We start from the raw sequence: 24,684 nt of genomic DNA, 5'->3' as shown, positions 1-24,684 counted from the left end.
TTCAAATTGAATTTGCTGAAGCACAGAATGTGAAGAACAAATGTGTTAGGGTTCAAACATTTAAATAGTTTGGATTCTATATACATTGAATGAAGGATGTGTTGATTTCACTTTATGGCAGTAGATCTGGAAGAACAATATTCACTAATTCACAGCTTATGAATATCTTATCTAACCTTCTTGTCTTAATATCAACTGGAGGACTAAATGCTTGCCACTGACCAGATGATTGTCACAGTATAGGTGAAAAATAGGGCAATACTTGCATTTATTCTTTATGACACTCTAAATTAAGGTTTCCATCTCTGATATGTACTGGATGGAATCTCTCAAGCACTTCATGGATTTGCTCTGAAGATTTTAAATCACCCCTCAGTAATGATAATTGATGAAGAAATATTTTTTCTATTGTTCAGATAAAGGAAAAAAATAAACAAGAAAAAAGGCTGTCAGTAGATAAGTAATGAGGATAAATGTAGAAGAAAATATTTCCACTATTCTACTGCTGATGAGGGTTTTATTGTTTTTCCCCCTTTTCCTTTAATTTTCTTCTTCCTTTCCTCTAACGCTGAACAGTGTATTTAATCTGTCCGGCCTTATCTTCTCCCAAAGATTGTCATGTTGCAGTTGCACAGACCCTGTAAAGAATGACTGATTAGAGTCAGAGTCAAAGCAAAATTTACAGACCAAAGACAGAAAGATAGAAACTGATCAAGAGAGATGGCTGAGAAGAGGAAAAGGAAGTACAGAGAAAAAGAATATTATGAACACTGGGGGGGTGGGGTGGCTGGTGGTCTGGTGATGGTGGGGGGAGAACACAGTCAGGCTTGTCAGAAGATATTTATATACTCCAGAGTGCCCCATGAATCAGGATAGTTGAGTTTCCATTGATTAAAGAAGAGGGAAACGTTTTTACAATCAAGCCAGATGCTCAGAATGAGTGGCTTGGAGAGGCCCGAGCTTGCCGCAGTATACTGCTCTCTGCCTCGCCTCACCGCCCTCTCTGATGAAACAACCCAGGAGAGGCAGCACATGGATGAAAATACATGTTTTTTCATTGTCATTTTTTCTTTTAATGAACATATTTCATTTTTTCAATTTCATGACACTCATCTCCCCACATGTGAAGATGGTACTGTGTTGTGCAGTCATGTGGCCTTTTGATGGTTCAATTTTTGACTTTTACTGTAGTCTTTGTATAGCTCACTGACCTTAGATTGCTCTAGCTCTTATGGGCTTTCCAAAAGAAGATCGTCTGAGTGGGAGGGAGCACTCCTGACATCTGATGTATTGAGAGGCACTCCCAGTCTCTCTGTCTCTCTTACATGTCCTTGGCAGCGGAGAAGCTTCACTGCTCAAATCACTAAATGGCCTCTCCAGTTTTCCCTTTTAGCAGTTTTCTCTTCTCTCTCTTTCTTTTAAGTCAGGAGCAGAGTATGGAGATAAATTTGAGTTGTCTGGGGACTGTTGGCAAGACCATTGCTTTTGATTTATGCTATTTATTGGCCATTTGTATCCATAAGAGATTACTCTTTATTATTATTGTGTTTTTATTATCACCATCTTCTATCTGTGGCTTTCTTCAGGCCTATTTTTCAGTTTTATTTTCCCTTTTCATGCCATATTATGTCATGTGAGTTGGGGTGTCATATATTGGCTTGACCCTGAGGGAAGCTTCACAGGGGTGTTGCCAGGAACAGAAGTGTCTCTATGCAATGTCTTTAAAAAACTGTTTATTGCAGGATTAATTAATTAATTTTCTCAGCAACATGTTCATTTTTCTTCTCTAACTTAATTTACATGTTTGAGCAGAACAAACACTCCAAAGGTGGTCAATCTGAGAATCATAATAACTACAGGCAACAGCTATCTGCCTCTATCACATGCCTTCATGGGGGCTTGACAGGGTGTTTTGCCATGGGAGGTGAGAAGTGATATCAGCAGGATTGCGTAAAATGCAGAGCAAATGAAACGGTGCGATAATCCTGTCTGACATTCGGGCCTGTTGCATGTGGTCATGTCTAATCACTGAGTGAACACAATGGCTCAGTTGCGCTGGTCGGAGATGCTTCCTCTGCCAGGAAGTAGTACAAACACCCTCAGTGTTTTGTAAGTTAATTGTTGATGGCTCTGATATGAGCTATACATAGGAGACCCAGCCAGCACCTCATCTTCTCAAAATGTCACCAAATGTTAGCAGCAGCAAGCTGTTTTGGAAATTTTGAGTAATGAAAGGATTTGATTATCAACTGTATACACGGTGTGGCTGTAAGATTTGGAAAGGTTGAGGGGATGAATGTTCAGATACTGGATAATAATATTAAAAATAGCCTATTTGTAATGTAAAAATTGGCATTGTTGTTATTTCATTGGTATTGGAGGATGTGGTGTGACACAAACAGGTTTATCGTTGTTGTTTTTTGTTTAATTTCCAGCTTTAGGCTATTTTGTCTTCTAAATGTACTTGGGAACATGACTGTTGATGGCTCTGGGCCTGCCTTTAGCTTTGTGATACAAGTGTGTCATAAGTGAAAATTACTGCAGCTAGATTTCTGTGTTGCACAAGTGGTGCTTGCACACAAGACTCCAATTCCTGACGCCATAAACACAGTTTCAGAGCAGACGTCTCATTTTTCATCCCAGGCAAGACTGTACAGTTTGGGAAAATGGCGAGGATTTGTAATGCTTTACCAGTTCATGTTTTTCAAGCTGCCTGTGTTTATTCTGCTGATTTATTTAGAAAACCTCTCTCTGAGATGAGCTACATTGATGTGCCAGGGTTTGTTTGATAACACAAATTCATGTACAGAATATGCTTATACAGTGAAGGGTGAAATACTGACAGGAGTAGAATTTTGATAGAATACATTTTGGTCTGAAGCCAGCCAACTATCTTGTAGGTCTACTGCTCAAAGTAAACAGTATTGAAATTCACTCCTCGGGGGCTAATGCTGTTATCAGGATTTTTTTTCGTGGACATTTTAAACAGCTCTTAATAGTGAGCATGTTGGAATGTGCTCTAGTTTTTAGACAGACTAAAACAGTATCTGTTTCAGTTTGTATAGGCATGCTGATGCTTATTTAGACTTATTTTAAAATATATACGGTTTTCCTGTTTTTTTTTATTATCAATTTATATTTATATTTATTTTCTTTTAAAAGCTGTTATATTGTGGTGGTTCTTAATAGAAATTTATGTAAGAAAGCATTATTGTCAAGCATTCATAGATACCTGTTGCATTTTGCAGAAGAGGAGTTATCTGGATGTGTAATGAGGCATGAGAGAGTTATAATATAGTGAAGAATATCTTGAATCGGACAAATAACAATAGCATTAGAAGTGGTTTCTGGGAAAACAACCGAAGATACAAACCATTGCAGATAAAAACATGTGGTGGTAACACAACCATTCCACAATTCCAAGCATTACATAAACCCTGGAATAATTGATTTACTGTGGGCAGTACAATAAGTAGTAAACACACCATTAAATACTATCACCTTATAAGTTGATATGGCAAATGTGTCAGCGCAGAATTGCCTATTTACGGATCCAGTAGACATGGAAAAACATAAGCATTGATTCTAAGTTGTGTTTCTTGTCACACGATTACTGTCCAATATTCACTGTGCTTTTTGCTCTGCTTTGGTCTCCACCAACTCCTGAGAAAAATAGCATATTGTGGCTTTGGCTGCTAAATGCTCCACATTGTTCACCAGCTGCTCACTAACTGACTTCAGTAACTCTGCGTCATTGATTGCATAACTGTGGATGGCTGCGATTAACTCCCAATCCTCAGTTTTTAGGACATTGTCCCATTCCATTCTTATCATGACTGTAACCACAATGTAATGGGAAGATGATATTTGGAGTCCTTTCTTTCTAAATTAAGTCATACCAGTTATCACTGCATCATGAACTTGGCATCATCTGGAACCTCCTGCAGTGATGTAGAAACTTCACTCCAAAAAGCTCCCTGCGCTCTTCTTCTGTGATGAATTATGTCTAAATTGAATTACCAAATTATGTCTCTTAATCTCCCATATCCGATGGTATAAAAAGGGATTAGCTTGTCATAGAATGGATTTGCTTTTATGGTATATTCTAGAAAAATATATTTTTCATATTTGTACTTTGTGACTTTGTCATATGTATATATATATATATATATATATATATACACACACACACATATATGTTTATTGTGCCATATCTGAATTTCCCTTAAATGCATGATGGTAGGTTGCAGTGTCTGGCAATATGATTGCTGAAAAACTCCTTGATCTTCTGCCAGGCCTTTTGAATGGCATTCAGTACTGCCTTTTCCTGCTCTTTCATTTTTTTTCTTTCTGAAAAGCTGGCATTGCATTGACAGTAGCAGCACTTGGTGTAATTCCCTAGATTGAAAAGCTGTGTCACAATGAGAGATTTCCTGTGCATTGCTCCTAACTGTTGAAAAATCCACCCTGGGATTTACAGATATCCTCTCTCCTTACTTGCGCAACTCCTGGATTCACTGTTGCCACTTCACCTTTTAGCCCATTAAATATGTACCAATCCGATTAGCACAGACAGTACTGGACCGGTCAACCAAATAAATACAGGACATGCACCACTAGCAAAGTAAATTGTAAGGGAGATTCTGGGCATTAGAGATGGAAATCAAGTGTTTTAAGTCTGAGCAGTGGTCCTTCCTCAGAACAAATACAGCTGACTCCAGGTTAAGAGCCATTTACTGCCATACTGGATTAACTGGGTTGTTCCTCATTTGAGAAACTGCCGTCCAATTTGGGGTGATTTGTTTGCTCTCAACTGGCAGGACATAGGCACTGGAAAGAAAAACTGTCTTGGTTAAAAGAATACACTTTCTTTTTATCTGTTTCCCCTGTATTTTCAATGACTGGCATTTTCTGTTCTTCCTTGATTTTTTTTCTTGCTGACCTATTGGTTATTGGCCAGTGATTTCTTGCCTCCCTTGTTTCTCTTCTTTTCTTGCATCGGCTCCCTGTGTTCCTGAACTCATTACAGAGCAATCAGCCCCAGGCGTTGAAGTGTGCACCCAGAGGGAGCAATAACTGTAAATAAACACTACTGCAGGCTCTCCGATAACATGTTACCAAGATGATAACAGCCCTTCTTAGCAGGCCTGTTGACCTTCTCCTTGCCTTAGGCTTGCCAAGGACTCCTCAGCTCCCTACGCTTTTATCTCCAAACTCTCCTCCACCACTGGAGCCGCTGGAAAGATTACTACTGAGGAAGAGAGGGAAGGAAGGAGGGACTTACACCAAGAGAATATAGAAGAGGAGAAGAGAAAAGAGATGAGGGAGAGTGTTTGGAGAAGAGGACAGAAAACAAGATAGAACAACAAAGAGCTGACCTGGGCAGTTGTCCCTCTGCCAGTGCCACCACCTCCTCTGTCTGTCTTCAGTCTTTGTAGGGCTCAACATAATTATCTTGTTAAAAGATGGCATGAAATTGGAACAGACTTGTATTTACTCAGTGGCCACCAACGCACAGGACACACCAAAAGCAAAAGATAAAGAGAGAGGTGGAGTGACAGACAGATGGGTAGACAGAAAGAAAGTCACAGAGAGAGGGTGAGAACCGAGGGATCGCAGTGGCAAAACTCTGATAAAAACATCATCCAACAAGCGAACCCACCGTTTTAAGGCTTGAGAAACAGATGAAAGTGAAGATTGCAATTCCTCATGGTTCACTCCCCAATACTAATGCAGAGTGTCTGACAGTACCATGTCCAGAGCTGTGGGGCTAAAGCACTGTCTGGATGAGATTGATAATACAATTAAGCCAGTCCCAGTATGAATGCATCACTATGACCCATTACTACACCAACCGCTTCAGATGGAGCATACCAGTCTAGCTCTAGGGCCTTTTGGAAGGAAAAAATACAATTATAAAAGGCTAGCTAGAAAATGTGTTCTCTTTAGAATGTGCAGGCAGGCCTGTACATCATCAGATATGTGCAGGCTGCCTGCATATCTCACTGCTGTCCTCGGGCCCAGCTTTCTTCATCTATATTGAAACGAGGAGCTCACTGGAGCATAGATGGACTCATAACAATATGAATTTTCCCTTATTGTCCCCTCTTATTGTCTGTTCTTATCCTGATTTTGTTGTATATTAAGATTATTTTCACAACAGTTTGCACATAATGTTTACAAATACACAATCATCTATTGTGTGTGTATGTGGCTGTGTAAGACATCATACAAGACTCTTAAATATTAGATTTAAATGAAAATGCTTCTTTATAAACTGACAATATTGTGGGCAGTAGAGTGTCCAGTCGGTTCTATGGTTTTTAAACAGAATATGTTCTTAGTAAACTGCAAGGTAGACATTTAAAAGATTCAAAACTTAGTAACATAGTAATCCTACTGTTTGTTGCATTGTGTTTCTCTGAAAACCTTGCTGCTCATTCCAGGGGATGGGTCTTATCACTGGTGGGAGTGTAAGTGCTTGTGCATTGTATTCTCTTCCACAGATGTTTAGCTTATTTAACAGTATACATCACCTATCTGTTTTGTGTCAGACTTACATTAACCTAGCCCCTTTCAGGACAGTGTCAGCCAGTTTGTGTTGAAACAAGGCTTTAATTAGCCAGAGTAACTCTACACCCCTGACATCCTGATACCTTGTTTATCCATAATAGCTCTTTATGTTTACTTGACGTGTGACTTTTCAGCCTTCGCTTGTGCAACATCCAAAAAGCTTCCTATGTGACTTTTGATACGACCACAATAGCATGTAGTTTAGCAAAATCAACCAATCCTGCTGTGCCTATTCAGGGAAATGGGTTTTCCTTACCTTAGGATATTCATGCGATTGGTTAGAAATAGGTTTGTTTCCTTGATGTGTTGTGCACTGTAACTTTATAAAAATTTCAGATTTTCTAATCAAGGATTTTTCTATTGCAATCAATGTTTACATTGTTTATATTGCTCAACCCTAGTGTCCCCCTAAGTCATGGTGTATTTAGAACAGATTTCCCTCATTTTATTTCCACAATCTGTGTTTCCTTACTGAGCCATGAGTGACGGATACTTCCTAGCATGTGGGCTCGTTGATGGGACAGGACTAAGTCAATAAAACTACGTACATGATTTGGCTAAGACTGATGAAGCCTCATATCGGCTTCAGTTGAACTTTTGAACATAAATGCGCTAAGAAGATATTTGTTCATGGCTAGTATTGGACAGGAGAAATGACAACAACAACAACCCATAACTCAACTTAACATATGGCATGTGAACATTGTATTAAAGGTATCTTATCATCACTTTCATGTTTCCAGGCAGCAGAGACTCCAGTAAGCTACTGCACCATGCCAAGAAATAGCCTGGTACGTCCGTTTGTCCCATTATTGTGAACGTGATATCTCACAAATGCCTTGAGGGAATTCCTTAAAATTCGGCTTTTATCACAATAAAAATTTTCATATCAGTCGATATCGATATGTATAGCGATAAATGCCTCATCGTTATTTCTTTCAGGTTTAAAGCTTTCTCTTAATACTTAATACTTTCTGTGTGTTCTAACAGGTGATATTGTTTCAAGTGATAAAACAGGTTTGTGGTGTTGCCTGTCTTTGATGGTGGTAAACATGTCTCTGGCACAGTTTGCAGTGCACATTGTTTGTCTTTTGTTGGACTGTAAATAGCTAAAATATCTCCAAACTACTGAAGTTGAGTGGCCTCTCATCATCGATATCTTTGTCCTCCGAACTGCGTTCTGCTTTTTCTGCAGTGTCGCTCATTTCGCCTTATTTGCTTACTTTGCTCCAACTTCAGGCACGTCTGCGTGCGTCTGTTAATAATATCACGTGCTGGCCTGCATTTCTACCTCTCACCATGCATCCTAACTTGCACACTGCAGACCTCTATTCCTGTGACATGATTGGCAGTTCGTGATTCATTCGACGAAAATAATTTTACAATAATTATTGCTGTCGTTTTATCGCCCAGCCCTACTCAAGGGTCAAGGTCACTGTGACCTCGCAAAACACGTTTTTGGCAAAATTCATACACTAATTATGAGACAATTTAACAAAAATGTTTAAAAGGATACAATGATGAAGTGATGACATCTTCATTGTCATCTTCCAAATGGTCAAAGGTTACCTTCATTGTGACATCATAATGTTCTGCAAAAACAGGCCATTATTCAATGCTGTAACTCAGGAAGGGGAGATTGTGACCGTATTTCTTACAACTTGGCTGGTTGGAGGAGGCATACAACTGTGAAACAGTAGTTCTAGTTTCCTGCTGCTTCCAGTCCATATGCTATGCTTAGCTAACTGGCTGCTGGCTTTGGCTTTATAGTTACCACAGAGGCATGGGAAGGGCATAAATCTTCTCATCTGACTCTCAGAAAGAAAGCAAATAAGGGTATTTTTCAAAAGTTTTAAGTGTTCCTGTAAAATAGACTGGAAAATTCTTAACCCATCCTTTAAACAGTTTTAAAAGCTACACTGCAGTTTAGTACACCTGTTAGGTAGTTAGATTGTAGAAACTTGGAGGTGACCTCTTTAATCTTGCCTGCAGATAAAGTGATAAGGCATCAGGGGAGAAGGGAGGCTTTAAGAAGTCATGAGGCAGGAGATTGATGTTGCCTCGGTGACAACTTGCCTTTAGACAAGAGGGAGAGAGAGACGGTGAGAGAGAGACAGAGAAAAACCAGACGTTTAGCTGCAGGTCTAAACTCAGACCCCTTCACTATGGCTGCCGCTGCTGCTGGCTGGAATCAATTCTATCTTTATCAGTCCCCCTCTTCTGTGTCCAGGAATCCTCCTCACACCGCAGAGCAGCCGGGGGGAAAACTGATGTGTTTTCCAATAATGAAATGGAACACAGCAAAAAATAACTTTAAAAAGGTGCCTGGCTGGTCTCCCTCAGCAGTACAGCACTCTTTTAATCTCCAGTCTAGTGTTTAAACACAGTTGTGGCCTTGCCTATGCCCACCAAAAGAAATTGAATGTATTATCTGGCATGGTTGTATGTCTATGTGTGGATTGGGGCTGTTGGATTGAGGGGTGTAATCTTTAAAGTTTGGTATTTTCTTGTGGAAATTCAGAATTGTAATACCAAGAGATTTTTTTCGTCAGCTTTACACTGCTGACATCTACAGTAAGGGTTGTTAAGTTTGGTATCGCAACACTAATTGCTGTAAGAAACATTAATGTTATACATGTTAAAGAGAATTTATGTGCTCAAACTTGTGTGTGAAAATATGCAAGAGATGACAGCCCACACGTCTGCTATGTTGGAAGCACTGTAACCACACGGTCTGTTTCGTTTTGAAACAACTGCCTATTAGCATTCTAATGGCTGGCTGTGTGAGTGAGTTCCACCTCGGGCCTGAGGCAGGCAGGCCTGCTGCTGCTGTACGATGATCCATCTGCATGGCAGAAACCATCCATCCAGTGGATAGCTACAGGCTGCAGGCCGGCCCTTTGTGTGGGCTGAGCACTGTGACTGCTCCCTCTTGTACCTCCGTAATGGGATTACATTAGCCAGGTTCTTCTGCTCCCTCTCCAGCTCTCTCTTTCTCCGTCTCACACACACACACACACACACACACACACAAACACACACACACACACACACTCTAGGAGCCTATGTGTGAATAAGTGACTGTCCACTTGGCCACCTCATATTTGCACCCTGTTTACTTGCCTTTGGCCCTGTGTAATGATGCAGGTTTCATACCCATTTTACTGACACTTTTGTTTTCACCAGCAACATACAGTATCCTGTAGTGTTATATGATTTCCTCTTTTCCTTTTCTATTTTTTCCTATTTGTTTTTATAGTTGAGTGAGAGAGGTACAGAAAGGAAGACGGAAGGAGAGGAGGAATTAGAGAAAGACAGACAAAGATAGAGAGAGACAGAGGGTTTTGTTCTGGGTTTTCCTCAAGGAGAGGCTGTCATGTGTAAAATCTTGTTCAGAACCAGCAATTGTGTTTTGTTGGGCTGCACCAGCAGGGCTAAGCTTTTCGTTGAAAACCAATTTGTTAATGTCTTAAACGCTGCACTAGTTTTCCCTCAAGGACAAAGATTGATATTCAACATAACCTGCCAAGACACCACTGAAGAAGAATATGGAGAGAGATGATACTCAAGAGGAATTATGCAAGAGATCTCAAAGACTAGAAACTGTGTCTTTTTTCCTCTTTCTTGTCTTCTCTCAGTCTGTAGTTCATTAGCTTCACTTACACTAATACAGTCTGTCTGTTCCATAAAGAACCTAAGATAATTCTCGACAAATGTGGTGTTCTGTGAATTGCTTTTCAACATCATACAGACTCAACATAACTTATCTTTGCTTTATCTAGTTTATCTTTAATGCTTTCAGAGGGCATTTCAGAAAAATCAGTTAACCGTTTATTTTAGTTAAATACTAAATGATATGGGATTGATTAAAAGGGTCAAGCTACCAGCCTACCAAAGTGTTTGAATCTGGAGCTAGCCACCATAAAATTAAAACTGAGATCAATGGCGTGTCATATCCCTGCTGCTCCACGGGCTGAACATGTAATTCTAACCTTGAGGCTGCAGCCATCTCTCACGTCAGGCCTTCCAGCATCAGGCTCAATAACCCACCCGCCCATGGCTGCTGTCTGTTGCTGCCCATGCTACAGTATTCACAAGCAGTTTGTCAGTTTGGTCAGACATTGGTACCATGATGGTATGCAGCCATTAGTTTATTTTGGGTCTTCTTCAGTAGAGATACACAGGTTGTTGTATAGGTGTTTGAAGTAGGATTACAAAACCAAAGGGTAATCACTATGGCTGTCACAATATCAGATTTTCACTAAATGATTATCATGGACAAAATATTTCACGATCTGTGGAAAATTTGAACATAAATACTACTCAGTGGCTATTGCACATCTTTTGTTTTCTTTTTGTAATTTTGATGTCTCTTAAAATTTGTCCATCATAAGAAATAATAGCAGAACCCCTCATTTGTGATCTAGTGCTTTGAAAAAAGTAAATTATAGTTATGGTTTCTAAGCTTAGAAAATGGTGGACTTCAGTGGGTTATTTGTTTATGTTGTTTCTGACAGCATTTCATGTGAACTTCTTCTCAAAGGGAGAAAAATTGATTAGCATCATATTCTGTTTATTTCCAATTAACTGTGTAGTGAAGTTTTATAATGATGTGAAAGAGAGTTTCACAGGTGGAGGTTCTCAAATCAATATATTGATTGGTGATAATGGTTTAAAAGCATTTACTCAACTTAAATCTTTAAAAAAAATAATGCCTCAAATAAATAACCAAAGTGCCCTCAGAGAGTGATTGTGCTTCCATTACTGAACAGCATTATTAAGACTCTGATAGGAAGGATAACCTTTGGAGACCATCATCAACTTGGTCTAATAGGCTGTATTTGGCAGTGTCAGCTCTGTGAATAGCTGTGATGTTGGTATGAGAGATGATCGATTCGATTACACATCTGTCTGGAACAGGTGCTGCTCTGCTGTCTATCTCCTCTCTTTGTCAGTGCTTGCTAGCTGCAGCTGGGTCTGGTTCAACCCTCCTCTCCCTGCTCTTGGCTTTATCTGCTTTCAATGGCTCGGGATTGCATTTCAAACCAGCCAAAAAGCTAGTCCATGCATGCCTGCCTGCTTCTTAGCTAGCCAGCCACTATGAAAAACAAACAAGGGCTGGATGGTAATTCAGTATTATCATTTAACTTCATTGTCTTTGAAATATCATAACAAGACCTCATATCAAGATATTGTGTTTCATTTTTTTATTAGGCTAAATGAATGACAGAATATGAGATCATAAATGCTTCACATAGTTCTTTTGGAAATTCTATTTTTTTCTGTAAAATGTTAAGAAACGGTAGTCTTAACATGTATAATATGAGACTTTAAATTCACATGATTTTGAACACTTTGGTATGGTAAGAATAATTTAAAGATAATATTGTGGTAGTTATCACAGATAATATATTTTTTTCCATATTTATCCCACTTTTATTGCATTTATATTTTAATGCAGTTGTGTCCCAAACTGACAGAAGAGATTTTCTTCTGACACGTTTTACCGGAACATATTTTTTTTGCACGGAACACGTAGTTAATACTTGGTAAAAGTCATTTATCAGCATGTAGATTTCTTGTCTTTCTCTCCCTCCTCCAGATCACACCTCTACCTTTCTGTCATTGCCTGTCTAACCTTACTGTCTTATGGTAAGCTTCTTAAATATATAATGAGCAGAGTCTGGATGAATGAATAGATGAAATACAACAGTTGTATATTTCAGCATTGCCATCAACTCCCTAATCAGTCAGAGAAGCGATGTGCAGAGAGGGATTTTTTCTTTTCCAGGCACCAGTTTGCTGGAATGAGACGCCACTCACCATTAGTGCTAGCTGTGGAAGCTGTTAGTGGATCGGCTTCAAATGTAAATACGGATATGTCATCAGGTTATTGTTACACAATAACCTCTTGCAATTTGTTTCTCACTGCTTGTGCGTTGCCATTGCATGCATGTTGTAAATGAAACACACTTTAAATATACCACTCTAAATATGAAAATTAAAACTGTTATGCTGTTGTTTATATTTCAGAACATGTGGTAGTTTTCTGCAGTGCTGTTTAAAGTAATGATTGCACTTCTGTGGATAGCTTCAGCAGAGCAGAGAAAAAGTGTATGTGTGTGTGTGTCGGTGTGTTACAAGCTGACTAGTGGATTAGCTCTGTCCGATGGCAGAAGGAGAGGGATCTACTTTGACAGTGGTAGTTAGCCCATCTGTCTATAATCAGCTGTGTCTGTGTGTGTGTTTGTGTCTGTGTGTTCATGCTGCTGCTACGGCACTACCTGCCACCAGGTGGTCAGCAGTACCCTGATGTAGAGTTCTGAGGGACTTTGAGCCTTGTGGTCTGCCCTGTTTGCCAGCGAATTTAACTCTTGAACAGCTGCTAACCTTATACCATCTCAGTTCAGCTTTTAAAATGACAGAGTTGACTGCTCTCATGTATTGGGTGAAGCTTTCAATGCGTCACTTTTCCATGCAGCACCAATGAGAAGGCGAACACACTTTTATCTCACTGTTCCTCCATCTCTTGACCCTGACAATCATTAATTCGTACATGCACCACAAGAGTCTCCACTACATGTGTCTCCACACATAAATCAGAAGATACAGACAAAACCTATATTTAGAATGCTTGTCATTTAATCATCTACCACCCAGTCATCTTATAGACAGCTTTGAGAGTTGGAAGCGAGGAAATATTTCCCATTGGATTAATTATACTTCCACTGATCATCTGGATCTATTTGCTGTGGATAGTATATTGTGTGTCAGTTATGGATGGCTGAAACAACCCTGTCTGTTGGTCTTTCTGATCCTCATACTCACTGCTCTTTGTGGGCTTTGTTTTGGTTTGAGAGTCTTACCAATGTAGAAAACTGTGCAGCTACATTCACTAATAAAACAGGCAGGAGGCGTCTATGACAGTGATGCTACATTAGTAGACACTTGACTGCGACATATTGATTTAACACATCTGCCTTTGAAAGCAGATCCTCAATTTAAAGTAAGGCCATGTTGTGTTATCATTTTGTTTTGTCTTGCGATTGCATGTCTGTTTGTAATGTTTTGAGTCGATTGACTGAGAACCTTTAGGAATACTGATAATGATCCAGTGTGATTGTGTGTTGTGGACTGCTCAGTTCTACTTAATGCTAATGTAAGCTGTCTCACTGATTCTGCAGGGAACCTTGGCCGTGTTGACTACATCAGTGAGTTTGAGTTTGACCTCTTCATCCGGCCTGACACCTGCAACCCGCGCTTTAGAGTCTGGTTCAACTTCACAGTGGAGAACGTCCGTGAGACACAGGTCAGCATGCTGTAGTCTTGTATAGTGCTACCATTAATCATAGAGAAGGCTTTTCTCCCAATTCCTTTGCATAACACACAAAGACTTCTGTTTGAGGCTGTCCAGTTGCTGCAATGAAATGAAAACTATCAAGTTTGGTGTTTTCTTAAATCGATGCTGACAAAATGAACATACTCTAAAGCCCCTACCTACTGCCTTTTTCATGGGCCTAATGATGTAGATGACCTATTGGTAATATAAATAATCTATATTTATTTAGTTTATTATATTATTTGTTTATTTTAAAACTTGAAGAACGCATGACTGTATCAATCAAACAATCCTTACACTAATTTTACACATATCTTATACACATATGTATGCGGTAGGTCTTACATACTTAAAGACAATGTTGTTCACAGAAATATCACAAGTTTCTGATGGTCTAGCACAGCACAGTGAGGGCAGCAACTGTGGCTGCCTTCATATAGACTAAAAGGAAAATCATTTATAATGCAATTCTTGCCTAATTGTCATATCTTGGTCAGAAGAAAATTGCATTTTTTAACACTGATCACTTTCGAACTAAATTAAATAATAGTAATTGAGCCAATATAAATATGCAGCAGGACCATTTCCAGTTTTTCATTTTTAAGATGATACCAGTTCTTGTGTTTTTTTCACTGGCACTACTATGACTCTGGATCTCAAGAAGAAATATGGTGAACAGAGGATGTTAAATGTTATGTGTAGGTGAAATGCAGTTTCATGTTGTCATGGTCATAACTGGTACACATAGTCAAACCATCATAGATAATTATTTTTTATTAGCCACACATTTTTGTTCCAACCTTATGTCAAACTAGCCATAAGAAATGTAAACATCATGATACCTCACCAAATATCCTGTGACACATCTCAGTGCATTAGAAAATTGTGCCCATAACACCACCAACGTTGTTTCTCCTCAGAGCTGAGGAAGTCTTCTACTTCCTACTTCACTTCTTGTCACAGTCTTCCAAGCTTGATTCTGCCACTAGCAAGCTCTGAGTCCTGTGATTGGTTGACAGAGGTGGTCACATGCCACAGAGATACACTGTATGTGGGTACAGTGAGTGTGGCTTCAGGGGGATGGAGGCTTGTTCCACCATTTAAATATAACTTTGCAAGATCAGAAGGAGGTAAAACTGAAAACATAGGCTTTTAAGTTTGACTGCTGCTATATCATTTGTGTGCATACAAGCTTGTCAGGCTTAGATATGAAGCAAACAAAAAAATGAGAGATAAAGTATAGAGAGAGACGGTCTGAAGACAGCCAAATATAAAGACAGAGGGAGTGAGGTAGACAGAGGGAGGGAGAAAGAGATTGACAAAGATGAGACTGAAAAAAAGCAAATAGAGATCCATAGAAAAAAAGCTGAAAAAGGGAAGGATGAATCCACAGCATGCTGTTGCTGCTGTCTTCCTGTAGAGTGTCCAGCCCTGCCTATCTGAGGCTATCAGGCCTATCAGCCCATCTCCCTGCAGTGCTGTAGTCAGCACTAATCACATTTTATGGCTCTGAGATGAATGGGAGGCCTCGGCTTGGAGCCGGATCGATCCCAGGGCCAGATAGACCAGCACCAGCAGCCTGCAGCCTGGGCCAACAGGATATTTGCTGTTGTGGCAAAATGACAGAGAAAGTGTGAGAGAGAGAGAGACAGAGAGAAAGTGACTAGGGAGTGGAATATGACGCTGTCAACGACAAAAGAATGATAAATGTCAGGTCTATGAACACACTATGTACAGTGGTACATGCAAGAGCAAGCCTACAGGTAACAGAAACAGGTGAGCAACTATTTCCGTTGCACACTTCCACGCTCTCTCTATAGGAACCCTCACAAGCTTCTTTCATAGAAATCTGTTTCTTATCTGTCCAATTTCCTTCTTCAAAGAGGCGTTGTGTGAATTTAATCTACTCCAGTAGAAGGTGTTGTGGTTAAGTGCTGCCTGTGCATTTTGCCTGTGTGTGTGTGTGTGTGTGTGTGTGTGTGTGTGTGTGTGTGTGTGTGTGTGTGTGTGTGTGTGTGTGTGTGTGTGTGTGTGTACAGAATCTGTGATTAGGTGGTGTCTTTGTGCCTAGAATCATCAGCATTCACATAAATCATTAGTTTACACCCTAATGGCTGTAATAGTGTTCTGATATGAAACAAAAAGTAAAACGGAAAAATTAAACAAAAAATAATAGCATGAGTAAATAAACCAACTAAGTGTAGCTATGTGGGGAAAGGCTGTGCTATAGAGATATCAGTGGGTTCCAGGGGAGAACTGGGCTGTTGGAGTGTTTCATCCAGCTAAGCCTTGCTAACTCTCAGCCTGAGCCAGGGGAATGGGGAACAGTAAAAGCCCGTGATATTGGAAGTGAGATGGCCATTTTGAAGGAATGTAAGCTGGTGAAACAGATTTGGTCTGCCTCAATCAGCTTAGCAGCTTTGTGGAAATTGGCTTCACCGTAGCACTGGTTATGATGGATGGCTGGATGGATGAATGTCTCTTTTTTGTATGTCCTTTCTTTTTTTGTGTTTTTCAACCACTCACTTACCTCAAAGCCCAGACCAATTGTGGTTACGTTGGTTGCAATGACCGGGACCATTTGACTCCACTTGAGGTTTTGCTTATTTTCTTTAGGAAAATATCCTGCAAAAAAATACTTGTGCTCAGTAATTGCTCTGAATTTTGACTGGGCCACAGGGAGAAAGATGTGGTGGCACGGTGAAATTTTGAAAGTTTGTTTTGGCATGAAAGTACACCCATCCACCATGTCTCAGTTTTGTATGGCAGGTTTGTACCATGGTTTACGATAATTAATTTTCACACCAGACCATTATTGAAATATATTTAGGTAGATACAATTTCAGCAAAGAGCTATTGGATGGATTGTCAGGAAATTTGGTAAAGACACTAATGTTTCCCTCAGGGTGAATTATAATAACTTTGGTGGTCCCCTGACTTTTTCATCAATTCTTCATTCAACCAAATACTTGCAGAATGAATGGCTCTCCCATCAGCCTCAGCTGTACTTAGTTTTTACTGCCAACATGCTAAACTAAAATAGTGAGCATGCATGACATTAGCATTTAGCTAAAAACATCACTGTGTATCCAGTGTAGCTGTAGGAGCAGTCTTATTACTTGATTAATTATAAACACTCAATGTCACAGATTAACTTATTAATCATCAAGTCATTTTGGCACTACACTCTTTTCTGTAGTGTTTTTTTATAGAGAGGGGAGTGAGTGAGCATCGTATAGAGTCTTGAGTCCTGCACCATTTACCTGCTGGTTAACCCGCAAATATTACGTTGGTGAAAAAATATAAATTCACTGGTAAAGGCACAATTAGAAATAAACAAAGTGTGAGCAGGCAGTAGGTGAAATAAACATGAGAACAAAAAAACAAATGAAATAAAACAGAAAACAAAAAAGAAAGCGCAATCATTATCAAGCCTGATTACCCACCAGGATTTTTGTTATCGTGCCTTAGACAAAAACTTTCACGCCTCAAGTCATCATCAACTGAGACAAACTGAGAACTGAGATTGCAGCTGACTGATAATAATAGTGCAGTTACTTTGGATATGTGGAGATAGCCATCGTGCATGCCCTGCGTGAATACAACCTGGATGAGTTTTGAAGTGTTAACTTGTGTTGACTTTGTGCTAAATTAACATTATGGGCAGGGGTCGGGTCACGGCACTTATATTAATGACTTGGGTTCGGTCTGGGTTTGATTTAGAGTTAATTGTGGGTAATAACTCAGTTACGGTACCGAGCTTTGTATTTTTTCATCATTGTTGCTCCCTTTTGCAAACCTAAGTACGTTACCTTGTCCACTTGGTCATCCTGCAAAAATGGGGTAAAACAAACCTGAATTCTACAAGCATGTTGAAGTTTGGTCATTGTTCACTTAGAGCAGAAGGCCAGGACTCTATCTCATTTACTCTCATTAATATGACAAGAACTCAGTATCTTGGGACCTTTAAAAAAGTTCTGTGTCCTATGTCCAAACTGAGTGAATTTCAACTTGTCATGTAAGTTCCAGCTACCACTATTTCATTTCAGCTTCTGCCTATGTTATGACCAGGAACCAGTGGATGAGTTGATATGATACCCCATTGGGTAACTTGATATGCCATTCCATTCTGCTGTAGGGATGTGCTTGATGTCAGGCTCCGTGAAGGGCACGGCTGTGAGCTATTATCGTAGGAGCCTTCAGGGAGCCATTCATAGAAGACAGGCAGTAAAACCTTGCACCGAGCGCCTTCAACTCCTCTAGCTGCTGCAAGGGTGATTTGTAAGCCTCACTTGTCCAGGGAAAGCACAGTGCAGGGCGGTTACTCTCCATAATCAGGAAAGAGGACGAATTGAAGCAGAATAGGCCATGTGTTAACTAGAATCCCTAAAGAGCCATCATCACTTTACTCTTTCAGACAATACCCACCTATTTAAATTCATCATCAGCGAAGTTATGCAATTTGTCGTGGAGAGATGAGTTGGATGGCACATTAAGTTAAATATTAAACAGGATGTTAAAACTATCACAGAACCATTATGGATCATGTCTTGGTGACGGTAATCAACCAGTCCTACTTTTATGCAGCTACTGGTTTTCACAGAATATGAAAAACAACTTGTTTTGGGCTATAACCAGCTCTATAAATGAGTGCAACATTATATGAGTCAGATATAACGTCATAGTTCCTAATTAGGTTTAAAATGCCTTCAAACATCCTCTAAAATGTGTAATTTTCTAAATGTGTAATTTTCTTATCAGTTTGAAAGATACACCATTAATATTCTGATGTCTTGTGCTAAAGCAGAGAAAAAAAGAATGAAGTAAAGAATGAGTGAGAGAAAAGGAGAGATAGGGGGAGAGCAGTGCAAGAGCAGGGTAATAGATGTGATGCACACTGAATTCTTTTTCCATACAGAAGAGACAGAAGCAGGAAGACAGGATATAGGAGGAGGAGGAGTGGTGTATTAACGAGAAATGACTCATTCATGTAAGCAATACATTTCCCTCCCATCCTAAATAGAGCACATTGGCAGCAGTTCTGGGAAGTCAGCTGCTGGTTGTGGTGTGTAACATCAATGCCAGCCTGTATATTGCAGGTACTTATCTGAGCTTGCTGCTTCATCAGCTCTGGACAATGTTCACCACTGCTCCTCCCTGTCTTCTCAGGTTTGCAGAAGTATGTAGTGACACTCCACTCCCCCTTGTCTACTCCACCTCTTTCTCCTCCTCCCTTCCCTCTGTGCTCTTGTATTGCTCTACCATCAGGTCTGTTTTGTGATGTCCTTCAGCAGTGATAGAGGGAGAGGAGGACAGACACTTCTCTAGTGAGCAGCACTGGATGAACATGGGCTACTCATAGCTGGCATGATGTGGCCCATGATAATGCGCTGCAGACAACTAGTTGATGGTGGTTATTCGTGGCACCACATTTGGTCTGCCTATGGGATGGCTTGCTGGATATGTGGCTCCAGGATTAGACTCCTACTCATACATAGGCACTTTTATCAAGTCTACGCATGCTGTCAAAAACATACACAGGCAAGGGCTTGTGACAAAGATGCACACTCTAACTCACTTACATGCTTGTCAACAGGTCTGCTTGTCTTCTTGCCCTGTCTGTTGAAAAGACTCCACACACAGGCTGGCCATGTCATTTTTAGTCCTTTTCATTGCCTTTTCTTTCCCTTCTGCCTCTGCAGCATATGGCACAAGGTAGATAGGCATGTATCCTTTGCTTGTGGTCTTCTTCTTCTTTGGAAGTTCATTTTTTAAGCTTCCCCTCTCTACAGTCTCCAAAGAAGAGACATTGGCTTCTGTGTGACTCTGCCAAAGGGATTATTTCACTTCAAACACACAACATAGGCCCAGAAAGTTTAGGATCCTAGTTTCAAACCCCGGAAAGAAGTTGTGGAAAGACTTGTGTGGTTTTGAAAGACATACAAGACATCAGACAGTTGTGTCAGGGAGCGTAGGGTATCATAAGTGACCTTGTTCTGTTAAAGAGAACTAAGGCATCCTTCCCTATTGTCAAGGCTGATGCTCCCTGGATCACTTCATAATGACATGGACAAAAGGAAATGACAACAGCACAAAATGAATTTCAAATTGTCTCCCTGATAGCAAAATGAGTTTTCCCTGGGTTATCTCAGCTGACGCAAGGTTCCTTATCAAAATTCATTGCCTTATTTTTAGCTTGATATACTTTAAAAAAGGAGGCACAGAGCTTAAGGGTATGTTTTGAAATAAAGCAGACACTTTTTATTACGAATTTGGATTGTCTTTATGCACATAGCAGACTCACACATAGCTATCTCAGTTTCCAGGGACTTGTAGGGTTAAAAATAAAAACAAATTACACATGCCTAATACTACAGTTTCCTCTTTTCCATTGATTTGTCACTAAAATCTCTAAGTGCTTTTTGACAAAATATTCAATACTAAAACATCTATGGTTGTGCTAGTATATGAACATTTGGGGCCTCTGCTTTTGTTTATGTGTTATATGTCATGAAACAGCTTTTAGTTTGCATCTGTATATAAGTTGGTGTGTAGGTGTCCATCAGGACAGTCATCAGTGGGCCATCCATTCGGAGCCTGGCAGTATGGCACAGTGAGATGTTGCCAAAGTGGACTCTGAGTACTAATTTTGTGAATCAAGGCAAAGAGTGCAAAAAGCAGTCAGGTGCTCAAATTAAGTGGTAGTGAACTTTTGGTATTTTTTGGCATAGTGTACCTAGTTTACATGTAAACACAGCAGGATAAGAAAAAAAATCTATCATAACTCTTTTCAAATGCAGTTTTTTTTTTTTACTTGTTTCCTTAGTAAAGTTGCTCCAAATTGTGCGTAAAAGCAGAAAATCGTAAAACTGCAACCTGTCATAAAATTGCCATTCTTCGCTGGATAGGCAGTGACACTCTCCCTTAAGTGTCTCCCTCTTTGCCTGCTACAATGCATGTTATGTCACCATCACCAGGTGTAAGCAAAAAAAAAAAACCCACTACACTAAGGGAAAATACCTTCTGCATGAAGACAGAGCTTTCTCTCGTTACCTCTGGTCCTCACCACAAAATCTGCTTAAATTATAATAGTGCATCAACATACACACATGCACAAACACTCAGTCACAAATAGAAAGCTGTTCAACTGCAAATCCTACAAACTAAAATTGAGGGCCCAAATGTCTTGAAGTTGTTATTGTTGTAGTTTTGGTAGTACTTTAGAGGCTGGTGGTGGCAAAGGGCCAGCAGGCCTTCAATAGAAAGAGCAGGGTTGCAAGCCACAGCATGAATAGCAGGCAGAGAAGAATGATGGAAGAGAAGGAAAGAGAGAGAAATGAGAGGAGTGATGTGTTAACTACTCTTTTGAGAGGTCTAGCTGTTTAGAAAGAGGGTGTTGTTAGTATATGGATACATTTTAAAAAAAAATCTATAATATGGGTACAGCTAAGCGCAATATTGAAATAATAATAATCATGTTCTGAATATTTTTCAGTATTTTTAGTGTTTATTGCTGCTTTATGGAAATTATTAATGGAAATTGCTGACATGTTGCAATTTTTTTAGTACTACCTAGATGTATATAAAAGTTTGGTGTAAATATCTAACCTGCCAACTAATCTTATATTAGTCACAGCTTTACCTATATCATTAAAAAAAACCTAGGAAGGAGAGTACAGAGTAGTAGGTGGTGAGCAGGGGAGAAAGCAGAGAATTTCTGAGGTTTCAGGGGGAGGCATGGTATGGCGGCTCACTAAGGGCCTTGTGGAGCTGCTGTGCATCTGCATGAAATGATGAGCCTGGTGTCAGGACATGGATCATCCTTTTACACCGAGTAATGAATACAGATTGCATACCGGATAGAGAGCCTCTGCAATCTGCTGCACCACAAATGAAACAACTGCCGTTCTAATCAAATAGTCTTTTCATGCCAGCGCAGCCCTCAACTTGGGCTAAATTCAATTCCAGATTCGCAGATTTGTGGGTTGGGGGTTGGAGAGATGCAGGAGGCAAGGGGGAGTTATAAATGTTGTAATTAGAGTATTGTTTAATGTGTATGTGTGTAGACATGATGTGTGTGTATGTTGGTGTGGGGGTGGGGGTGGGGGGCCTCCCTGGCATCATGTTGTCGTTAACCACTTGGTTATTTTAGATAGCAGTTGGAGGAATGGTTCCAATCACAGCAAACACACACACACACACACACACACACACACACACACACACACTTGCACAAATGCACACATTTAGCTAATTATGCCAACTAGTGGCTTGGGAGAACACGTTCTCTGTATTCTGTATTTAGGGAACAGCGAGGAGCTTTGAAGGAGAGCCGCAGTGCCTCTTTGATGCTGCTTTTGTTTTTTGTTTGTGTGGTTTAATAATTTAATCAAGCCAAACGTCCTCCTTCTCTCTGTAACTGTCTGTTGGTGGAGGCTAATTACTCTGCAGATTGTTCTCCTGGTGCTAGAGATGAGAGTTTAGATCTAGAGGGGGGGAAGGGGTGCTGTTGGCTGTAATTTAACAGTGTACTGATGGGCTAAGCTGTCTGTCGACTGCTGTTTTATTGTTTTGGGAGGCTGCTGACGAGCTACTATTCTAATATACACCATCTGATGAGAATGCCTGCAATGTTGTAGTCATTGTCTTCCTTTTTATCTATCTATCTATCTATCTATCTATCTATCTATCTATCTATCTATCTATCTATCTATATGTCTGTCCATCTGTCTGTCTGTTTATGAATACCTTTTCAAGTGCCATAACTATATAATGACATTTCTAAAAGTATGTGTGGTTATTGAGAGCAACAACACTAACCCTAGCTGATTTGCTAAAGAAGTATCAAAGTTTACATAGACAAAACTAATATACAATGAGATTAGATCAGATGAATGGTATTGGAGTAGTAGGTGTTATCATTATACAAATATGCCATCCAAGTAATTTTTGCAATTGATAAATAGCAAAGAAAATGCCTCTAAATCATCACAGGATCCTTTATGAGCTAGCTTTGTCATAGCTTGTGATTGATACACTTCTTTAATATATAGTGAATACAATCTACTTTTCCCAGTTGCAGGCAGGCTGGTAGTATTCGTGTGCTTTTGGATTCACTAGCATCACAGTGCCTGCCATTTAGACTGGAGGCTTCAACATCCATCCCAATGTACTGTATGACTGACACACCACATCAATGAAAAGATCAGAGCTTCAGCTTTCATTTAGTGTTCAGTGAACTGCTATAACATTCCCTTCTGTTGCTAGTGAAATTTTAATAAGACAAGATATACACCAGGGATCCTAGAGAAAGTAGAGAGTTAAACCCCGAAAACCACATATTTAACTATGTCTGTGATCTGTGTTCCACTAACCGAGCTTCCTTCTGTAAATCAGAAATCCTACAGCATGGTTCATTCAAACTGCCTGTTGCTGTCTTTAATCAGCAATAACAACAACTGACCGTTCTGGGGTAGTCTTGAAGATATCATCCCGCATCTAGAGCTAGGCCAATTCGTGTAACTGATTAGATTTCATTGCTGCTGGCCCTAATTAGTGTTCATGTAATCAAATCAACAGGCAGACTAGATAATGTACAACTGTACAGTACAATGTTATACACACTACAGAGGATGAACATATCCTCATCAGAAATGAATTGTGCATGTGTTTGAAAGTTAAAGTGGCGAGGTGTGAGCTGGGGCTCTCCATGTGTTGTGGCTAGAAGCATTGTAATCTTAGTTCTGTGAGCAAGGGCTCTGATGGTGCTATAGTCTTATCCGTGCACATCTTGTCTTATCTTGCCATCTTGTGCATGTGTTGGCTTGGTTAATCATGGCAGACCTGCAATACTTTGCAGTAATGGCTGTGTAAGTGGCTGTTGCACTGCAACCAAGGGGACACAGGGACCTAGATTGGAAGACTAGACATTGCTGGGGCCATTATTATGGTAAATTACACATGAGTTACAATTGTAAAAGTTACTGTATTCACCAGTGTGGAGCAAGAGCTGATCCATCTTACCCCTGGTCACATCTCCATGTTGAAATTTTCAAATGAAAGCCAAAGAGCATGATTGATGGACCCAAAGCAGAGGCAAAAGTCTGGCTCTATCCTGAGCTGATATACAGTATTGTACTATAGTATACATCTCAGGACCTGCTGCTGCATGGAGATACTGTCAGTCCAGGAGGGGCAGTGTTGCATCATGGAAGGCCATCCTTGACCTCAGGAACTACAGTCTAATTTACTGAGTTAATGTAGTTATTTCGTAGTTCTCTATTAGAACGTGCAGAGATTTGAACATTTGTGATACTATTTTTCCTATCCTGCAGTTAACTTTTGAACTGTTCTGCTCTTTGGCACTACATTCCAGGTGTTATTCCACTTAATTATTATTTGTCGTTTAAATGATGGTACACTTAAACATGTTGCTGTACTGAAACTTAAAATGCAAAACTCCATCTGACTCTAGGGAGGGGAAAAAAGGCAAGTTGTGCTACAGGTAATGAATATAGTATTTGTTCTTTGATATTGGAAAAAATATTTAAGGCAACGTTTACCCCTCCTGTTGCAAATATACATGTATTGTACTGTAATGATGATAATGTATAGTGAAATGCACTATTGTAAAACAGTGCATCTCACTGGTGCTGCTGTTATTGAGGTTATTGTTTTTGAATGTGTGAGATTGGAAGCCGAGAAGCAGGGAGTGGTAAAGTTTTGGCTGTTGAGGTTGTTTCAGTGTTGATTTGATGTTGCAGTTTTGTGGA

The 24,684-nt window shown here is 39.9% G+C and overlaps 1 protein-coding gene across 3 annotated transcripts in view; it reads left to right on the top strand.

The window, feature by feature from the left end:
* agbl4 (AGBL carboxypeptidase 4) overlaps positions 1–24,684 on the top strand; it is a 262,452-nt gene that overhangs the window by 9,218 nt on the left and 228,550 nt on the right. For 2 of the 3 annotated variants that reach the window (XM_056379285.1, XM_056379286.1), the window contains one exon: positions 13,758–13,882. The exons of the other annotated variant lie outside the window; for it this stretch is intronic. In XM_056379285.1, the coding sequence (XP_056235260.1) occupies positions 13,758–13,882 (125 nt within the window). The remainder of the gene's footprint in view (positions 1–13,757; positions 13,883–24,684) is intronic. 3 annotated transcript variants of the gene reach the window in all.

This window comes from Seriola aureovittata, chromosome 6, assembly GCF_021018895.1.
Source record: "Seriola aureovittata isolate HTS-2021-v1 ecotype China chromosome 6, ASM2101889v1, whole genome shotgun sequence".
NCBI classification, from domain to species: domain Eukaryota; kingdom Metazoa; phylum Chordata; class Actinopteri; order Carangiformes; family Carangidae; genus Seriola; species Seriola aureovittata.
The sequence above is the reverse complement of the archived record's forward strand: the minus strand, read 5'-3'. Positions and strand labels throughout refer to the sequence as shown.